Source organism: Cynocephalus volans, chromosome 13 (assembly GCF_027409185.1).
Source record: "Cynocephalus volans isolate mCynVol1 chromosome 13, mCynVol1.pri, whole genome shotgun sequence".
NCBI lineage: Eukaryota > Metazoa > Chordata > Mammalia > Dermoptera > Cynocephalidae > Cynocephalus > Cynocephalus volans.
In genome coordinates, this window is record NC_084472.1 from 7863885 (window position 1) to 7881949 (window position 18065).

At 37.4% G+C, this 18065-nt stretch overlaps 1 protein-coding gene across 4 annotated transcripts in view; it reads right to left on the reverse strand.

Moving 5' to 3' along the window:
• Positions 1-18065, reverse strand: part of SPIRE1 (spire type actin nucleation factor 1) — a 221806-nt gene that overhangs the window by 117930 nt on the left and 85811 nt on the right. For all 4 annotated transcript variants that reach the window (XR_010021477.1, XM_063076765.1, XM_063076764.1 and 1 more), the window contains exon 3: positions 4819-5052. Coding sequence is in view for 3 of the 4 variants with exons in the window: in XM_063076765.1 (XP_062932835.1) it covers positions 4819-5052 (234 nt within the window). In the remaining variant the exon portion in view is untranslated. The remainder of the gene's footprint in view (positions 1-4818; positions 5053-18065) is intronic.

Below are 18065 nucleotides of genomic sequence, written 5' to 3' on the forward strand. Positions count from 1 at the left end.
TAATAAAATAAAAGGTATCTGTTCAAATTGCCAAATGTCCAAGAATTTTTGGTTTATAAATTAACATATTTGATGTCATTGAATAAGAACTCTCAGATTCCAATTAACCTCTGGCCCTCATCTTCCAAACCTGTAGTGTAAGGGAGCAAATTGGCTATAACAGCTGTCACACTACTGCTGCCACTGTTGATTTTATTAATCCAGCTGGTTAGGTGGGTGTTCCCTCCCTCCTTCCCCACTCCTGGTGTACCACGTCCCGGATACACACGCCACCAAAAAACTGTTAGCTCACTTTCAGAGGTTTAAGTATTTTTGCTTCTTAATGTAAAACCTTTTACTCTTAATTTTTTTTTATCATGGTAGGTCATTTGTGGTCTGCAGAAGGTTTTATTGGCCTTGAAGTATATTTAGATATTTTTAAAAAATAAATCTTAAAAACTAGAAAACTTAAAATGCAAAAAATGTGTGAAATTTTAATTTGTATAATATGAGGATATTTTACTTCTACAGGCTGTTGATTTAAAATAAGAAAAAAAATTGCTAAAACATTTGACAAGTCAGCTGAAATTTTAAAATATCATAAAGCCCAGGTATTAAAAGAACTGAAGTATAGATATGAATTTTGTAAGAATCATAACTTGTATAGTCCGCTTGCAGAGTTGCTCAGAGAAATAACACCTAAGGGGGAGTAAGAAGCAGGGAGTGCTCAACACACCTGAAAAGTACCATCTTCATGGTTCCTCCATATTCCTATCTCTGAAATGCTTTATGGAAAATTGGAAAATAAGTGGTATACTTTTAGTACTGCTTACAAAAATCTAGTAGACATCAGATATAAATAAAACAATGCTTCATTTTAAGGATAATTTGATGAATCTGTCTTAATTTTAATCCCTATACATTTAGCACTGTAGAAATTATGGCCTTCATCCATTCCCATCCCGGCCTAGTGCGCTCGGGGAAGGGAGATGTCCGGCAGGGGAGGCGGGAACTCCACGGGGACCACACTGCTGCTGCACGATCCAGCAGCCCGGCCCAATGTGTACAGAGCACAGAGATGTCCAGCAAGGGAGATAGAAGCGCCATGGAGTCCATGCACCCTGTGCGGTGGCTGCCGCCGTGTGATCCAGCAGCAGGAAGGCTTCACTGCCGCCACCCGGCTCCATCCCAAGCCTGGCCTAGCATGCACAGAGCTGGGAGACATCCTGGAGGGGAAGGGGAAGCTCTGCAGAGACCACACGCTCTGCGGTGCCGCAGTACATCCCAGCAGCCCAGGCCAGAGCGCATGGAACAGGGAGAAGTCCTGCACCGGAGGTGGAAGCTCAGCAGAGACCACACACCATGTGGTACCGCCCCGTGATCCATCAGCCCGGCAGAGTCCAAGGTGACTAGAGAGGTGGCTCCCGGAGAGACCCAAGACCCGAGGCAACCATGCACACAGGCACTAGTGGCCAACTGACCAGTCATGGAGGTATCCATACCAAATTGGCAACCACAGCAACATCTTAGTTAGTCAATAGGGTCAAACCTGTGGACTGTGAAACCCCCTGCCACAATGAATAAACATCAAAAAAAAGATACCAGAAAAACAAAAAATCAAGAAAGTACACCACCAAAAGTTAATAAATCTCAAGCTCTAGATTCTATAGAACAAGAAGCCCTTGAAATGACTGACAAGGAATTTCGAGTGATAATTCTAAGGAAACTGAATGAGATACAAGAAAACTCAGCTAGACATCATGATGAAATGAGGAAAAGTATACAGGACCTGAAAGAGGAAATGTACAAGGAAATCAATGTCCTGAAAAAAAAATGTACTTCAGAACTTGCCGAACTGAAGAAGTTATTCAGCGAAATAAAAAACACAATGGAGAGTTTAACCAGCAGGCTTGCGGAAGTTGAAGAGAGAACCTCTGAACTTGAAGATGGGCTGTTTGAAATAACACAAGCAGACAAAAAGAATAGAAAAAAGAATCAAAGACATTGAAGAATATCTGAGAGAGATATCAGACAACCTTAAGCGCTCAAATATCCAAGTCATGGGTATTCCAGAAGGGGAGGAAAATGGAGATTGCATTAAAAACATATTCAACAAAATAGTGGCAGAAAATTTCCCAGGTATAGGAAAAATCACAGATCTTCAGATCCAAGGAAGCTCAACGATCTCCAAATGTATTCAACCCAAAAAGGCCTTCTCCAAGACATGTTTAGTCAAATTGGCAAAACTCAAAGACAAAGAGAGAATCTTAAAAGCTGCAAGAGAGAAGCGTCAAATCACCTATAAGGGAGCCCCAATGAGGCTAACATCAGACTTTTCATCACAAACCCTAAAAGCTAGAACGGAATGGGATGATATATTCAAAATACTAAAAGACAAAGATTGCCAGTCAAGAATACTCTACCCTGCAAGGCTATCCTTCGGAAATGAAGGGAAAATAGTATATTTCTCAGACAAACAAAAACTGCGGGAGTTCACCACCACATGACCACCCTTACAAGAAACCTCAAGGGAGTACTGGGTTTGATTCCTGAAAAATAACTACCACTGCCATAAAAACCCAAGAAAAATCAATACCCACTAGTATAATAAAAATGGCATTCATGAAGAGAAAACAAACAAACAAAAATGCTATCTACAACCTAAGGAACCAACAAACACAGAAAACAAACAGCAAATCAGAAAGCAAGGAACAAAAGACACCTAAGACAACCAATCAATAAAATGCTAGGAATAAATCAACACTTTTCAATAACATAAATGATTTCAGCACAGTAGCAGGATACAAAATCAACACACAAAAATCAGTAGCATTTCTTTTCTCCAATAGTGAACATGCAGAACGAGAAATCAAGAAAGCCTGCCCATTTACAATAGCCACCAAAAAATAAAATACTTAGGAATTGAGTTAACCAAGGAGGTGAAAAATCTCTATAATGACAACTACAAACCACTGCTGAGAGAAATTAGAGAGGATACAAGAAGATGGAAAGATATCCCATGCTCTTGGATTGGAAGAATCAACATAGTGAAAATGTCCATATTACCCAAAGTGATTTACAAATTCAGTGCAAACCCCATCAAAATTCCAATGACATTTTTCTCAGAAATGGAAAGAACTATCCAGACATTTATATGGAATAATAAAAGACCACGCATAGCCAAAGCAACGCCGAGCGAAAAAAATAAAGCTGGAGGCATAACACTACCTGACTTTAAACTATACTACAAAGCTATAACAACCAAAACAGTATGGTACTGGCATAAAAACAGACACACTGATAAATGGAATAGAGAATCCAGAAATCAACCCACACACTTACTGCCATCTGATCTTTGACAAAGGCACCCAGCCTATACACTGGGGAAGAGACTGCCTCTTCAGCAAATGGTGCTGGGATAACTGGATATCCATATGCAGGAGAATGAAACTAGACCCATACCTCTCTCCACATACTAAAATCAACTCAAAATAGATTAAGGATTTAAATATACACCCTGAAACAATAAAACTTCTTAAGGAAAACATAGGAGAAACACTTCAGGAAATAGGACTGGACACAGACTTCATGAATGCGACCCCAAAAGCACGGGCAACCAAAGGAAAAATAAACAAATGGGATTATATCAAACTAAGGAGCTTCTGGACAGCTAAAGAAACAATTAACAGAGTTAAAAGACAAGCAACAGAGTGGGACAAAATATTTGAAAAATATTCATCTGACAAAGCATTAATATCCAGAATATACAATGAACTCAAACAACTTTATAAGAAAAAAACAAGCAATCCAATTAACAAATGGGCAAAAGTGCTAAGTAGACATTTCTCTAAGGAAGATATACAAATGGCCAACAGACATATGAAAAAATGCTCAACATCACTCAGCACCCCAGTTAGGATGGCTAAAATCCAAAAGACTCTGAACGATAAATGCTGGCGAGGTTGTGGAGAAAAAGCAACTCTCATACATTGTTGGTGAGACTGCAAAATGGTGCAGCCTCTATGGAAAATGGTATGGAGGTTCCTCAAACAATTGCAGATAGATCTGCCATATGACCCAGCTATCCCACTGCTGGGAATATACCCAGAGGAATGGAAATCATCAAGTCGAAGGTATACCTGTTCCCCAATGTTCATTGCAGCACTCTTTACAATAGCCAAGAATTGGAACCAGCCCAAATGTCCATCCTTGGATGAGTGGATACGGAAAATGTGGTATTTCTACACAATGGAATACTACTCAGCTATAAAAATGAATGAAATACTGCCATTTGCAACAACATGGATGGACCTTGAGAGAATTATATTAAGCGAAACAAGTCAGGCACAGAAAGAGAAATACCATATGTTCTCACTTATTGGTGGGAGCTAAAAAAAGAAAAAAAGAAATTATGGCCTTCAAGTACATGACTAGATTTAATTAAAGAGAAAAATTCGAACAAACCCACTGAATGTTTCATTACGTAAAAATACCACTAGGTAGGTCAAGAAAACAAAGTAAAACAATCAGCTGTGATACTTTACATTCAGCAGCTTCCTATAAATTAGTGGATCACAGTTGTTATTTACTCCACAAAAAGTAAATGCAGAAGTCAACTGAAGGCATAATGCCAATCAAGCTGATGTATGATATGTAATAACGGGCATATAATATCTAAAAGTGTTTTTTTGAGAGTTCTGATTCAATAATAAAAGGCCACATTCAGACTGCTGAAAGTCTGGGAACTATTATCAAATACTGAATCACTATTCAGTTTTTAAAAGATGGTATGAAAATGACTCATGAGAGAAACAAGTGCTATGTGAACTGCTGCTTCACCTTCATGACATCTCTGTAAGACCGAATAGCTGAGACTGTTCTCTTCTCCTCTTCCTGGTCTTCCAGGGCTTCCTCCGCAGCCTCATAGCCCTCGTCTTTGCTACCGTCGGCTTCTACCGTGTTGGCCATGTGATCGATGAGCTGCTCTAGTGGAGGGCTTAACTCCCTTTCTTCATTCTCCTTCAAGCCATAGTCCAGTGCTTTATAAATAATAATTCCCAAAGACTCGATAACCTAGGAACGTTAAAGAAGGTGGTTAATGGAGATGACTGAAGTGTTTTATGGAACCAACTGTAAGGCATAAAATATTTAATAAGATATTTAAGCTAGGTCTGATCTATTTCATTTCAGAAACACATGACAAATTAGATTTGAAGAGAAATTCAAGGCTCACCTATGCATATAAAAAAATCTCAGATGGAAATTTTTGTGTGATTTCCTCAAACCAACACATAACACATACACAAAGTCTTTTTATATTTTCTTAGATTTATACTGTAGGTTAAAATCTATATTCCACATTCATATAAAATACTATCCAGGTTGATTTTCAACATTTCCAAAATAGATTTTTGAGAACAAATACAGTTATCAAAGAACATATCCTTTCAGAACTCTTATGCCAATATTTATCTAATTAGAGATTTCATAGCCATCCCAAGTATTTGAGACTGAAAATTCAGTTATAGATAGGCAGCAATTAACTGAAGCCTAAACAAAAAAAATCTATTCATATCCATACACACACTGCTGAGTTCCATTAAATCACTGGAAATACATTTCTCTCGTATGATGTGAACAAATGAAAGATTTTTTCAAACCCTGAACTTTCAATGTAGTGCACATCGATAATCCTCCCTACAACCCACCTCCACCAATCTTACTACTAAGCAATATTAACCTGATTTATGAACACTGGATACATCACTGTTGAATGTCACCCTGACAACTGCTACAGACTTTGGCCAGTACTGGGAATTCTACTTTATTCCTCAATACTGCCTGTCTTTTCTGCTAAGAAAAAAAAAAAAAAAATCATGTATAAAACTTTTCATTTCATTCTATTTTTTTTACAATGCCATATTCATTTCATCTTAGCTTATTATTATTATTGTTCTTTTTTTTTTTTTTTGAAGAACACAGGCAATAAAGCCAGAGACTTAGGAATAAATCCTCACTTTTGCATTAGCCATCTGACTTAGGTCAAATTATTTTAGTCACAATTTCTCTTACTGTAAAATGAATATCAATGACACCTACATTTCATGAGATTTTGTTAAAACTAAATGCATCCACTATGCATGAAAGCACTGGCACACTGCTGACTTATAACAGGTACTCAACAAATGTTATCTGCCTGCCCTCCCTCCTCTTCCCTCAGCTCATTCTTTTCCAGTGTTTATTTGGTTACCTCCCAAAATAGATAAAATCTTTCATTTTCTTTATTCTATGTGTAGATAGTCAATGCTACTTTTTTTAAAAAGTGGTTTATACAGTATCAAACAAAAAAAAAGAAAGTCACTTTTTAAGATGAGTTAAACACAAGGAAGTCTGTCATCGTGTACTGTAGCCCTTAAAAGCACTCAGGCATTAACTCAAAAAACCTCCACAAAATCTGAAATCCACTTTACCAAATGAAATATTTTCTCAACACTAGTATTTGAAATGGACATAATGCTCAAAAATTCATAACCTAGTTTTTAAATAACACTTTCAACAATATATATATATATATATATTTTTTTTTGTCTTTTTCGTGGCCGGCACTCAGCCAGTGAGTGCACTGGCCAGTCCCATATAGGATCCGAACCCGCGGCGCGAGCGTCGCTGCCTGCACTCCCAGCGCCGCACTCTCCCGGAGTGCGCCACGGGCTCGGCCCTCAACAATATTTTTATTGAAAATATATAATATTTTTTATTGGTTTTTATGGTCTGACCTGACCTGGAACTCTAGCCACTATTTTCAGTTAATGGATTCAAATGACAGATCTAAGTTCCAAAGCAACTGACTACTACTTTGGTCATCTCCTCTGGTAGGCTCCCTGTGCACCCCACCCCTTCCACCAGCCTGTTATGGAAAGGGCACCCTTTTTTGTGTTTCCCTGGCAGGAGGTACACATTCCTCTCATAGCACTTACCATTCTCACAGCAAGCACATGCTCACCTCAGGGCAGGGATTTTTAACTTTCAGTGACAGTAGAGCCTAACATTGTGATGTGTACCCAATAAAAACTCGTTAAATTGAACCTAGAGCAGTCACTTTAACAATCAGATCATCACAGATAATATAATGAAAACCTCAGAAATCAAGAAAAACTTAAATAATGTTCTGTATTTTCTTCCTAAGGCTGAGAAAGTCTCGTTGCAATTATTCCCACTTAGAAGTTACACTTAATTGAGTCTTACGTGCTTGGATGACTCTAATCATCTATAACCCTGCTCCTCCTCTAGAGCTGCAGGAGAAAAAGAAAAGAAAGAAAAAAACCACAAAACCACAGCAAATGCCAACACCAACGATGGTTTTCAACCATAGCAAGAACACAGGGGTTGCTCAGCAGGCTTTGCTCTTTTCTCTGCTCAACTTCTTTGCCGACAGGTGCTGACCCATTCTTCAAGGCCATTTTATGCCTTCTTTCTCTTCCTACATTCAACGCTCCTTTTTGCCTCTTTAGGTCTCAGCTCAAAATAAAACACACTCACTTTCCCACCTTGAAACGTACAAACTGATGGGCATCTACACGTTCGTGTCCTTCTTTCCCAGTGAAGGAGAGGGTTTCTGTTCCTACAAAAGGTTAATCCTGCACTCCCTGACCTCCTCATGCCCCTACAGCTACAATCCCCTTTCTGTGCTCCCTTTCCCAGCAAAACTCCTCAAAAGAGATGTATATACATAAAGTGTTTCTCTTTTCTCTCCTCCCATTCACTGTTTAATCCAATCCAATCTGGCATCTGTCCTTCTGAAGCCACCGAAACACAAACACTGAAGCCACACAAACAATGTCACAAACAATCTCTAAATGCCCAATTTAATCCATCCTCATCCTAAATGGCTGCTCAATGGCATCTGCCACAAGGACTCTTTTCTTCTGTTCTAAACACTCTGGACTTCTATATTTCCTCTCAGCAACCAGTCCTCCTCAGTCTGTTTATAGATGTAACTGTTTAAAATGATGGAGTTTCTCAGAACTTATGTACTATTCTTTCTTCCATGATCTCTTGCAAAGTGCTCTTATACATTGTCAATGCTATAAATATGATATGTATTTCAAAACTTCCTTAACTTATACTTCTAACCCACAGTTTGAGTTGCAGACTTCTATCTCATATTGTATATTTAAAACTTCTACATAAATAAGAAATAAGCACCTCAAACTTTAATGTTCGTTTATTGTCTATTGCCTCTTCTAAAATGTAAGTTCCGTAAGGCCTGAGATCTTGCCTATTTTGTTCACCATACCTGTACAGTGCTTGGCTCATAGCAGATGCTAAATAAGTATCTCATAATTAAATTGGTAAATTGATTTTATAACAGTTAACAGCTACTACTTAGTATTTTTTTGCAGATATAAAGTGAAATACTGAGCAGAATCCTTTTCTGAAAAGTATGGAATTTTAATCTTAAAAATCTGAGTTACCAAGAAAAGTAGTTTTGGCTATCTTTGAATATAGGTGGCCTCCTTAAACAAGTTACACTGAACTAAGGTTCTTTTTAAATTACAAAACTAACTAGAATAAATAATTATACTATTATTACCAAGGACCACCATCACTTCCCATCATTTTATTACTACAGCTCTACAATCTCTTATCTGAAGCCTTTGAGGTCAGTTGTATTTGTGAGTCCAGAATTTTCAGATTTTTAGAAAGGTTTATTAAACATATCTTTTGTACTGCGCCAAGTGGGATCTGCAGCAGCATCCTACAATCAACAAATAAATATTCCTACAGTGAAATGTATAAATATTTACATGTAGTAGAAAAAGAAAGACTATTTATACAGTCTGATACCAGTTCATGTTAGATTTTGCCACCAAATTAGTCTGGGTGCCAAACTTAGGAAACAGCTTTTTGGTTTTTGGAGCTTTTTGAATTACAGATTTGCAAATAAGGTCTATACACACATTAAATAATACAATTGATTGGCAGGTACAATTAATTTTAGAGTAATGATGAGCATATTTGATAATATTTTTTAAACGGAAACTTGAAGACCTAATTTCATATGTTTTTCATAAGTTTCAGGTCAATTGCTTTACTGAACACAAAATTTTATCTATAATCTACTTTGTCAAACCATATACAAAAGAGTAATGCAAAGAAAAACAAAATGCAAAAACAAGCAAATACAAAACTCTCAATTTAGCTAAATTCATTCAGGTTCCTATGTGTAGATAAATTAGAATATTATAGAGATATTTCAATTGATCATAAAAACAACTGCAATTAAGTTATTTCAATGTAAAAATCTCCTCAAGTACGCAGTCCAACAAAGAATGATAACATTTTGTAATAATGAATATTCTTATTATCCTGATTTGATCACATATTAGACACAGGTATTGAGAGTCAACTCTGTACCTCACAAATATGTACAATCAATTATTTTTCCATAAAAATTACATGGTCCAATGGATCTTATGAAAATAGTTATGACACAAGAAGTATTTTTTAATCCCATTTCTTATGTTATTGCCTGTCAAAAATGTTTATAATGCCATAACTGTTTAGAAGATTCCCATGGCAAAAAAACAAAGAACAAAAAAATTGTTATAATTCAGAGAAGAACAAGATACTGAAAAAAAATGTTAAAAGATACAAACTTATTTAAACATCATAAGGGCTATTAGAAGAGCATAAGTTAGGAATATGCCACTAAAACCAAATATTGTATTGGTTTTCAAGACCAAACTATCAAATTCTATCATTTTTTTCTAACTAATAGAAACTTTTAAAAGGTAATCAAACACAAAGCCAACATAAAAGAAGTAAATATGTAATATGCAAATATGAAGTAAATAAGTTTCTTCACTTTCTTAAAGACAGCTATCCTTTTCCTGAAATTTTCAATTTATTTAAGGGCCTTTTCTATTCATACTGATACAAGGGAAGCATAGTTTTACAATGTCAGGCTAAAACTAGCCAAGCTGATCCTAAAATTCATATGGAAATATAAGCTAACAAAAACATCCAGGAAAATTAAAGGGTACTAGCTCTATCAGATACTTAAGAATCAAATTAATAATTTAATTAGTGTGGTCCTAGAGAATAAGCAGGCATACAGACCAATGGAACACACCAGGCCCAGGGGATAAAAAAAGTTGTACTATTCCATAAAAGCTGTGACACAGCCCCTGGTGCCCTGAACTGGCATCACGCAGGTGAGCCCCCCGGTGCCAGCCAGCAGAACCGCAGCTCCCTCACTTTGCCGCCTTGAACCCAGGCAGTGGGGGGGAGCTCCAGGCCCTGCTCCTGCACCCTGAACCGGCTCCGCATAGGGGAGCATGCTGGAAGCGGCTGGCAGCAGCACCAGACAGTGGCTGGGTGGCTCCACGTGGCTCCCTCACCCCACCTCAGACCGAGGGGGTGCACCACCAGCCTAAGGTTCTGACCCACCAAGTTTGGCCCAGCAGAATTCCAAATGTTAGGTGCTCATTCTATGACCACAGTCTAGAACTGGAACCACGGTGGTTTAACATAACCACCATCACACCTACTGTCAAGCAAAGACAATTCACCCCATAGTAGCAACCAATGCCACTCCACAGCCAACCTCAGTGTAATAGAAGAAGCAAACCCCCTATCAAATGATCAAGCATCAGCAAAAAAACACTAGAAGCACAAGCAATCAAGAAGAAATGACACCACTGAAAGGATACAGTAACGTCCCAAAGTCAGACTCCATGGAACAGGGAATCCTTGAAATGTCTGAAAAAGAATTTCGAGCAATGACCTTAAGAAAACTTGAAGAAATAAAGACTCAATTAGAGAACACAATGAAACAAGAAAAAACATCCAGAATGTGAAAGAGGAAATCTACAAAGAGATTAATACCATAAAAAAGAATGTGGCAGAACTTCTAGAAATGAAAGACTCAATGAAATAAAAAACATGACTTAGAACTTGAGCAGCAGGGTAGAGCAAGCAGAATAAGAAATTTCAGAGCTTGAAGATTGTCTTTTTGAAATAAGCCAGGCAGACAAAAAAAAAAAAAGGAAAAAGAATTAATGAGGAAAACGTACGAGAGACAGTAAACAACCTCAAGCACTCTAACATCCGAATTGTGGGTATTCCTGAAGGGCAGGAGAAAGGAAAAGGTATGGAAAAACTACTCAAGGAAATAGTAACAGAAAACCTTCCAGGTGTAGGGAGAGATACTGACCTTCAGATCCAGGAAGCTCAAAGGTCCTCAAACAAATTCAAAACAAAAAAATCCTCCCCAAGACATATTACAGTTTAATTTGCAAAGCTCAAAGACAAAGAGAGAATTCTACAAGCAGCAAGAGAAAAGCATCAGGTCCCTTACAGGGGAACCTACATCAAACTAACACCAGACTTCTCAACTGAAACCCTACAGGCCAGAAGAAAGTAGAACAATATATTCAAAATACTAAAAGAAAAAAACTGCCAGCCAACAATTCTTTACCCAGCAAGACTCTCCTTCAGAAATGAGGAAGAAATAGTGCATTTCCCAGATAAACAAAAGTTGTGGGAGTTCACCCCCACACAACCAGCCCTGCAAGAAATGCTCAAGGGGGTCATTCATCTGGAATCTGAATAATGGTGACCATCATCAAGACTACACAAGAAAGAGAAAAACCCACAGTTAAAACAAAAATGCCAGCAAGAAAGAGAAAGAACTTAAATTCCCAACTCACACTGAAGAAGAGAAATAAAAGGGGAAATAATGATCAAAAGATATTTAAAACACCTAAACAAGTAGCAATTAAATGACAGGAATTAAACAACACTTCTCAACAACTGCTCTAAATATGAATGGACTGAACTCCCCATTCAAAAGACACAGACTAACTGACTGGATTAAAAAGCCAGACCCAAGTATATGCTGCCTTCAAGAGACCCACCTCACCTGTAAAGACACTCACAGATTATAAGTAAAGGGATAGAAAAAGACATACCATGCAAATGGAAAACAAAAACGAGCAGGAGTAGCTATTCTTATATCGGACAAAATAGACTTTAAAACAAAAAACATTAAAAAAGACAAAGAAGGCCATTATATAATGGTAAAGGGAACTATCCAGCTAGAAGACATAACAATCATAACGTATGCACCCAATACCGGAGCACCCAGATATATTAAGCAAACACTCTTAGACCTAAAGAAGGAAATAGGACCTAATACATTAATACTGGGTGATCTGAACACCCCTCTCTCTGTATGGGACAGGACTTCCAGGCAACAAGTCAACAAAGAGACACAGGATTTAATCTACACCCTAGACCAACTGGACTTGGCAAATATATACAGAACATTTCATCCAACAGCTAAAGAATACACTTTCTTTTCATCAGCTCACAGTACATTCTCCAGGATAGACCACATATTAGGTCACAAATCTAGTCTCAACAAATTTTAAAAAACTGAAATCATTCCAACAACTCAGAACACAATGGACTAAAACTGGAAATAAACAATGAGCAAATCACTGGAAGGTATACAAATACATGTAAAATAAATAATAGGCTCCTGAATGACCTATGGATCCCAGTAGAAATTAAACAGGAAACCAAAAAATTTCCAGAAACTAATGAAAATAAAAATACATCATACCAAAACTGGTGGGATACTGCAAAAGCAGTACTAAGAGGCAAATTTATTGCAGTAAATGCTTATATCAAAAAAATGGAAAGACTCCAAGTAAACGACCTAACGCTACACATCAAAGAACTTGAAAAACAATAACAATCCAAACCTAAAGGCAGCAGACAGAAAGAAATAATTAAGATCAGAGCAGAACTAAATGAAACAGAGACCCAAAAAACAATAGAAAAGATCAACAAAACTAAAAGTTGGTTTTTTGAGAAGATAAACAAAATAGACACACCATTAGCTAGATTAACAAAAAAAAGGAGAGAGAAGACCCAAGTAACAAAAATCAGAAATGAAAAGGGAGACATTACAACTGACACCACAGAAATACAAAGAATCATTAGAGACTATTATAAACAACTGTATGACAACAAATTTGAAAATCTGGAAGATATGGATAAGTTTCTAGACACATATAAATTACCAAGACCGAACCAAGAAGAGAGAGAAAACCTGAACAGACCAATAACCAGCAAGGAGATTGAAGTGGTAATTAGCAATCTTCCAACAAAAAAAAGTCTGGGTCTGGATGGCTTTACAGCTGAATTCTATCAAACTTTTAAAGAGGAGTTAACACCAACTCTCATGAAACTGTTCGAAACAATTGAAACAGATGCTACTCTCCCAAACTCATTCTATGAGATCAACATAACTCTGATACCAAACCAGATAAAGACACAACAAAAAAAGAAAATTACAGGCCAGTATCCTTGATGAACCTAGATGCTAAAATCCTCAACAAAATATTAGCAATTCGAAAACAGCAACATATTAAAAAAATTATACACTATGAAAAACTGGGATTCATCTCAGGGATGCAAGGATGGTTCAACATACAAAAGTCAATAAATGTGATACCTCACATCAACAAGCTCAAGGACAAAGACCATATGATCATCTCAATAGATGCTGAAAAAGTATTTGACAAAATTCAACATTCCTTCATGATAAAGACTCTCGGCAAATTAGGTATAGAAGGAAAATATCTTAACACAATAAAAGCCATTTATTACAAGCCCACTGCCAGTATTATTCTGAATGGGGAAAAATTGAAGGCCTTCCCCTTAAGGACAGGAACAAGACAAGGATGTCCACTCTCACCACTTCTATTCAGCATAGTACTGAAGGTACTAGCTAGAGCAATCAGGCAAGAGAAAGAAATAAAAGGAATCCAGATTGGAAAAGATGAAGTCAAACTTTCCCTATTTGCAGATGACATGATACTATATATAGGAAGACTCTATCAAAAAACTCCTAGAGCTGGTAAATAACTTCAGTAATGTTGCAGGATACAAAATAAATGCCCCCAAATCAGTAGCATTTATATACTCAAATAATGAATTAACAGAAAGAGAAATAAAGTAAGCCCATTTACAATTGTCACCAAAAAATATGATACCTAGGGTTCAATTTAACCAGGGAGGTGAAAGACCTCTACAATGAGAATTACAAACCACTTCTGAAAGAAATTAAAGGAGACACAAAAAGATGGAAAGATATTCCATGCTCTTGGATTGGAAGAACTAACATTGTGAAAATGTCTATACTACCCAAAGTGATCTACAGATTCAATGCAATCCGCCTCAAAATACCAATGACACTCTTCACGGAAATGGAAAAAAAAATCTTACCTTTCATATGGAAAAACGACCCCGAATATCCAAAGCAATCCTGAGCAAAAAAACAAGGCCAGAGGCATAACTCTGCCTGACTTCAAATTATACTACAAAGCTGTGGTAACCAAAACAGCACATATATACCAGGTACTGGTATAAAAATAGACATTCAGACCAGTGGAGTAGAACTGAGAACCCAGAAATCACTCCTCAGGCTTATAGCCATCTGATATTAGACAAAGGCAACAAAAATCTACATTAGGGGAAAAGATTGCCTCTTCAACAAGTAGTGCTGGGAAAACTGGATATCCATATGCTGAAGAATGAAACTAGATAGGCATCTCTCACCATACACTAAAATCAACTCAAAATGGATTAAAGACCTAGGTATAAGACCTGAAACTGTAAAATTACTAAGGGAAAATATAGGTGAAACACTTTAGCAGTTAGGTCTGGGCACAAGCTTTATGAACATGAGCCCGAAAGCTCAAGCAGCAAAAGAAAAAATAAATAAATGGGACTATACCAAACTAAAAAGTTCCTGCAAGCAAAAGAGACAATCAACAGAGTGAAAAGACAACCTACAGAGTGGGAGAAAAATTTTGCCAACTACGCATCCGACAAGGGACTAATATCCAGAATATACATAGAACTCAAGCAATTATACAGTAAAAAAATACATGACCAAATTGAAAAGTGGGCAAAGGAGTTGAATAGACATTTTTCAAAGGAAGACATACAAATGGCCAACAAATACATGAAAAAATGCTCAACATCACTAATCATCAGGGAAATGCAAATTAAAATCACACTGAGATACCACGCCACACCAGTTAGACTGGCTATAATCAAAAAGATGGTGAATAACAAATGCTAGCGAGGGTGTGGAGAGAAGGGAACACTACTGCACTGTTGGTGGGACTGTAAATTAGTACAACCACTTTGGAAAACAATTTGGAGGTTTCTCAAACAACTACAGATAGATCTTCCATACGATCCAGCAATCCCTCTTCTGGGTATATATCCAGAGGAATGGAAATCATCATGTTGAAGAGATACCTGCACTCCCATGTTTATTGCAGCTCTGTTTACAATAGCCAAAATATGAAACCAACCTAAATGTCCATCAATAAATGATTGGATAAAGAAACTGTGGTATATATACACTATGGAATACTACTCTGCCATAAAAAAGAATGAAATACTCCCATTTGCAACAATACGGATGAACCTGGAGAAACTTATGTTGAGTGAAACAAGCAAAACACAGAGGGATAAATACTGCATGTGCTCACTCATACGTGGCAGCTAAGAAAGAAAGGAAGGTAGGAAAGAAAGACCAGAGTAGTGCCATGATCCAACAGAGGGAGGGAACATTCCTAGGGCTACAAATTTGAGTTGAGGGGAGAGGGGGAAGGGGAGGGAGGTTAAGGGATAATTGGGAGGGGACAAAGGGTACAAAAGTAATTTCTGGTAATGTATATGCCCCCAGTATGAATCTGGCCCCACATCATGGACAGGAGGGGGGACAATCAGCTTTGTTTTTCATGAATATTCGTAATAAATAAATTTTAAAAATAAAAATAAAAAATAAAGAAAATATCTATTAAAAAAAAAAAAAGCTGTGATACATCAGTTGGTTAGAGCATGGTATTATAACACCAAGGCCAAGAGTTCAGATCCCCTTGCCAGCCAGCCAACAACAACAACAACAACAACAACAACAAAAAAAAAAAAAAAAAAAAAAAAAAAAAGCTGTTGACACAACTAGGTAGCAGTGGTCATTTGGAAAAAATTAATTTGATTCCTTACAAGGTACACCAAGATAGAGTCCTAAAGGAACATATATTTAAATGTTAAAAAAAATTAAACTAAGAATCTATTTTTAAAAAGGGCAAAATTTTAAAGAAGAGTTTCCTAACTATGAATCAAAACCCAGAAGCCACAAGGGGAAAAACTGATAGTTATGTTAAACATCAAAAACATTTACAAGGCAAAACAAAACAAACAAACAAAGCCACCATGAACAAAGTCAAAAGAAAAAGGACAATTTCCAAATCTGCACATAATGAGCTGAACATAATGGCACAATGTCCTAACAAGTAAAAGGCTGAACAGATGGAAAAATGAACAACTCTTCTTGGATCCATAGCAGTAAGGGCACAGGGCAAACACATGCCCCCAAGACTGGAGAGACAGATAGACAAATACAGGGAGTCATGGCAGAGAATCATGTCTGAGAACTACCATGGGAACCAGTGCCAGGGTAGGAAAACCTGAATGGTAATTGAGGAATTGCTAGGTGCTCAGTGTGGATCAGTCCGAGAGGTAAAAACTTCAGGAGACTCAGTCAGAAGGGGTACCCCTACACACTTGTTTTGCCTCTGGTAGCTCTACAGGTGAATTTTGGAGAAAAATCCCCTCATGCTTCCAGCAGGGGGAGAGAAAAAGGAAGCCTTCTTGAGATACAACAGAGCATTCTGTTTTTAACAAAACCTGCCCTCCAAAGAAACTAGTTAACCAGAGCTAGTTACTCACTTAATAAGAGATGGGTTTTATCAGAGCCTACCTCACCTGGGGGAAGTAAAACACCCCAATTCCAGTTCAGTCTATCTCATCCCACAGAGAGGGAAAGGGGGAAACTAAGAAACACTTGTGAACATAACAGTCCACATGCTCAGGCTCACTAAAATACTGAGACCAAAGCACAGGATTACAAAATGCTTCTTCTCCCCCACACCTTACCACCACATTACTAAAGGCCTATTTGTTATTTTAGTTGGTACATCATGTCCAGCTATCAAGAAAAATTACAAGGCATACTAAAAGGCAAAAAACACAATTTGAAGAGAATAACAAGCATCAGAATCAGACATGCCAGGGATATTGAAATTATCAGACTGGGAATTTAAAACAACTATAATAAAATGCTACAACTCTAATGGACAAAGTAGACAACATGCAAGACAAATAAGCAATATAAGCAGAGAGATGGGAATCCTAAGAAAAAAACAAAAAGAAATGCTAAAGATCAAAAACATTGTAACAGAAATGAAGAATGCCTTTTGTGGAATATACTAAAAAACATATGTACTTCACAGGGCCTGGTTTTCCAAAGCCTTGCAGTTTCAAATATTGACCTTGCAAGGACAGGAAATTTCCCTCAGGCTATAAGTCTCTGTTGCAAGATAAGGATTGTGGCACAGCAGGTTGCTGGCTCAAAGAGAGACTAGTTACTGATTGTTATGTAAAGATACTGAGAAATTGCTGTTAAGAAGGAATATTTGCTAAGATCAAACTGTTGTTGATAGGGCCACTTAATTATCTACTGGAATGTCATCTGGCTTGTTTCATTGAAAGTTATCAGCCTATGTTGTTAAACTATAACCCCACCTTTGTTCTCTTCCTGTAACTTCCTGGTCTGGAAAATAAATGCAGGAAGAGAACCCCAATTTGGTGTTAATTTCCCAAGGAAGGGATCCCTCTTGCTTGAGGGTTCCGGCGGGAGATTAACCACTTCGGGGCTTCTCACTGCTCAGAAGAGATGGGCTTTGAGTAATCCTTTCATCTCTGTCACCCAGGGGAAGTGGGGTGACAAATCCTTGTGGGGCGAAGCGACACAAAGCAACAGCCTTTGATGGTCTTATCAGGAAACTGGACATGACTGAGGAAATAATCTCTGAGCTTTAGGATATCTGAACAGAAACCTCCAAAACTAAAAAGCAAAGAAAACAAAGACTGAAAAAAAAGAAAAAGGAAACAAACAAACCAACCCTGAACAGAATATCCAAAGGCTGTGG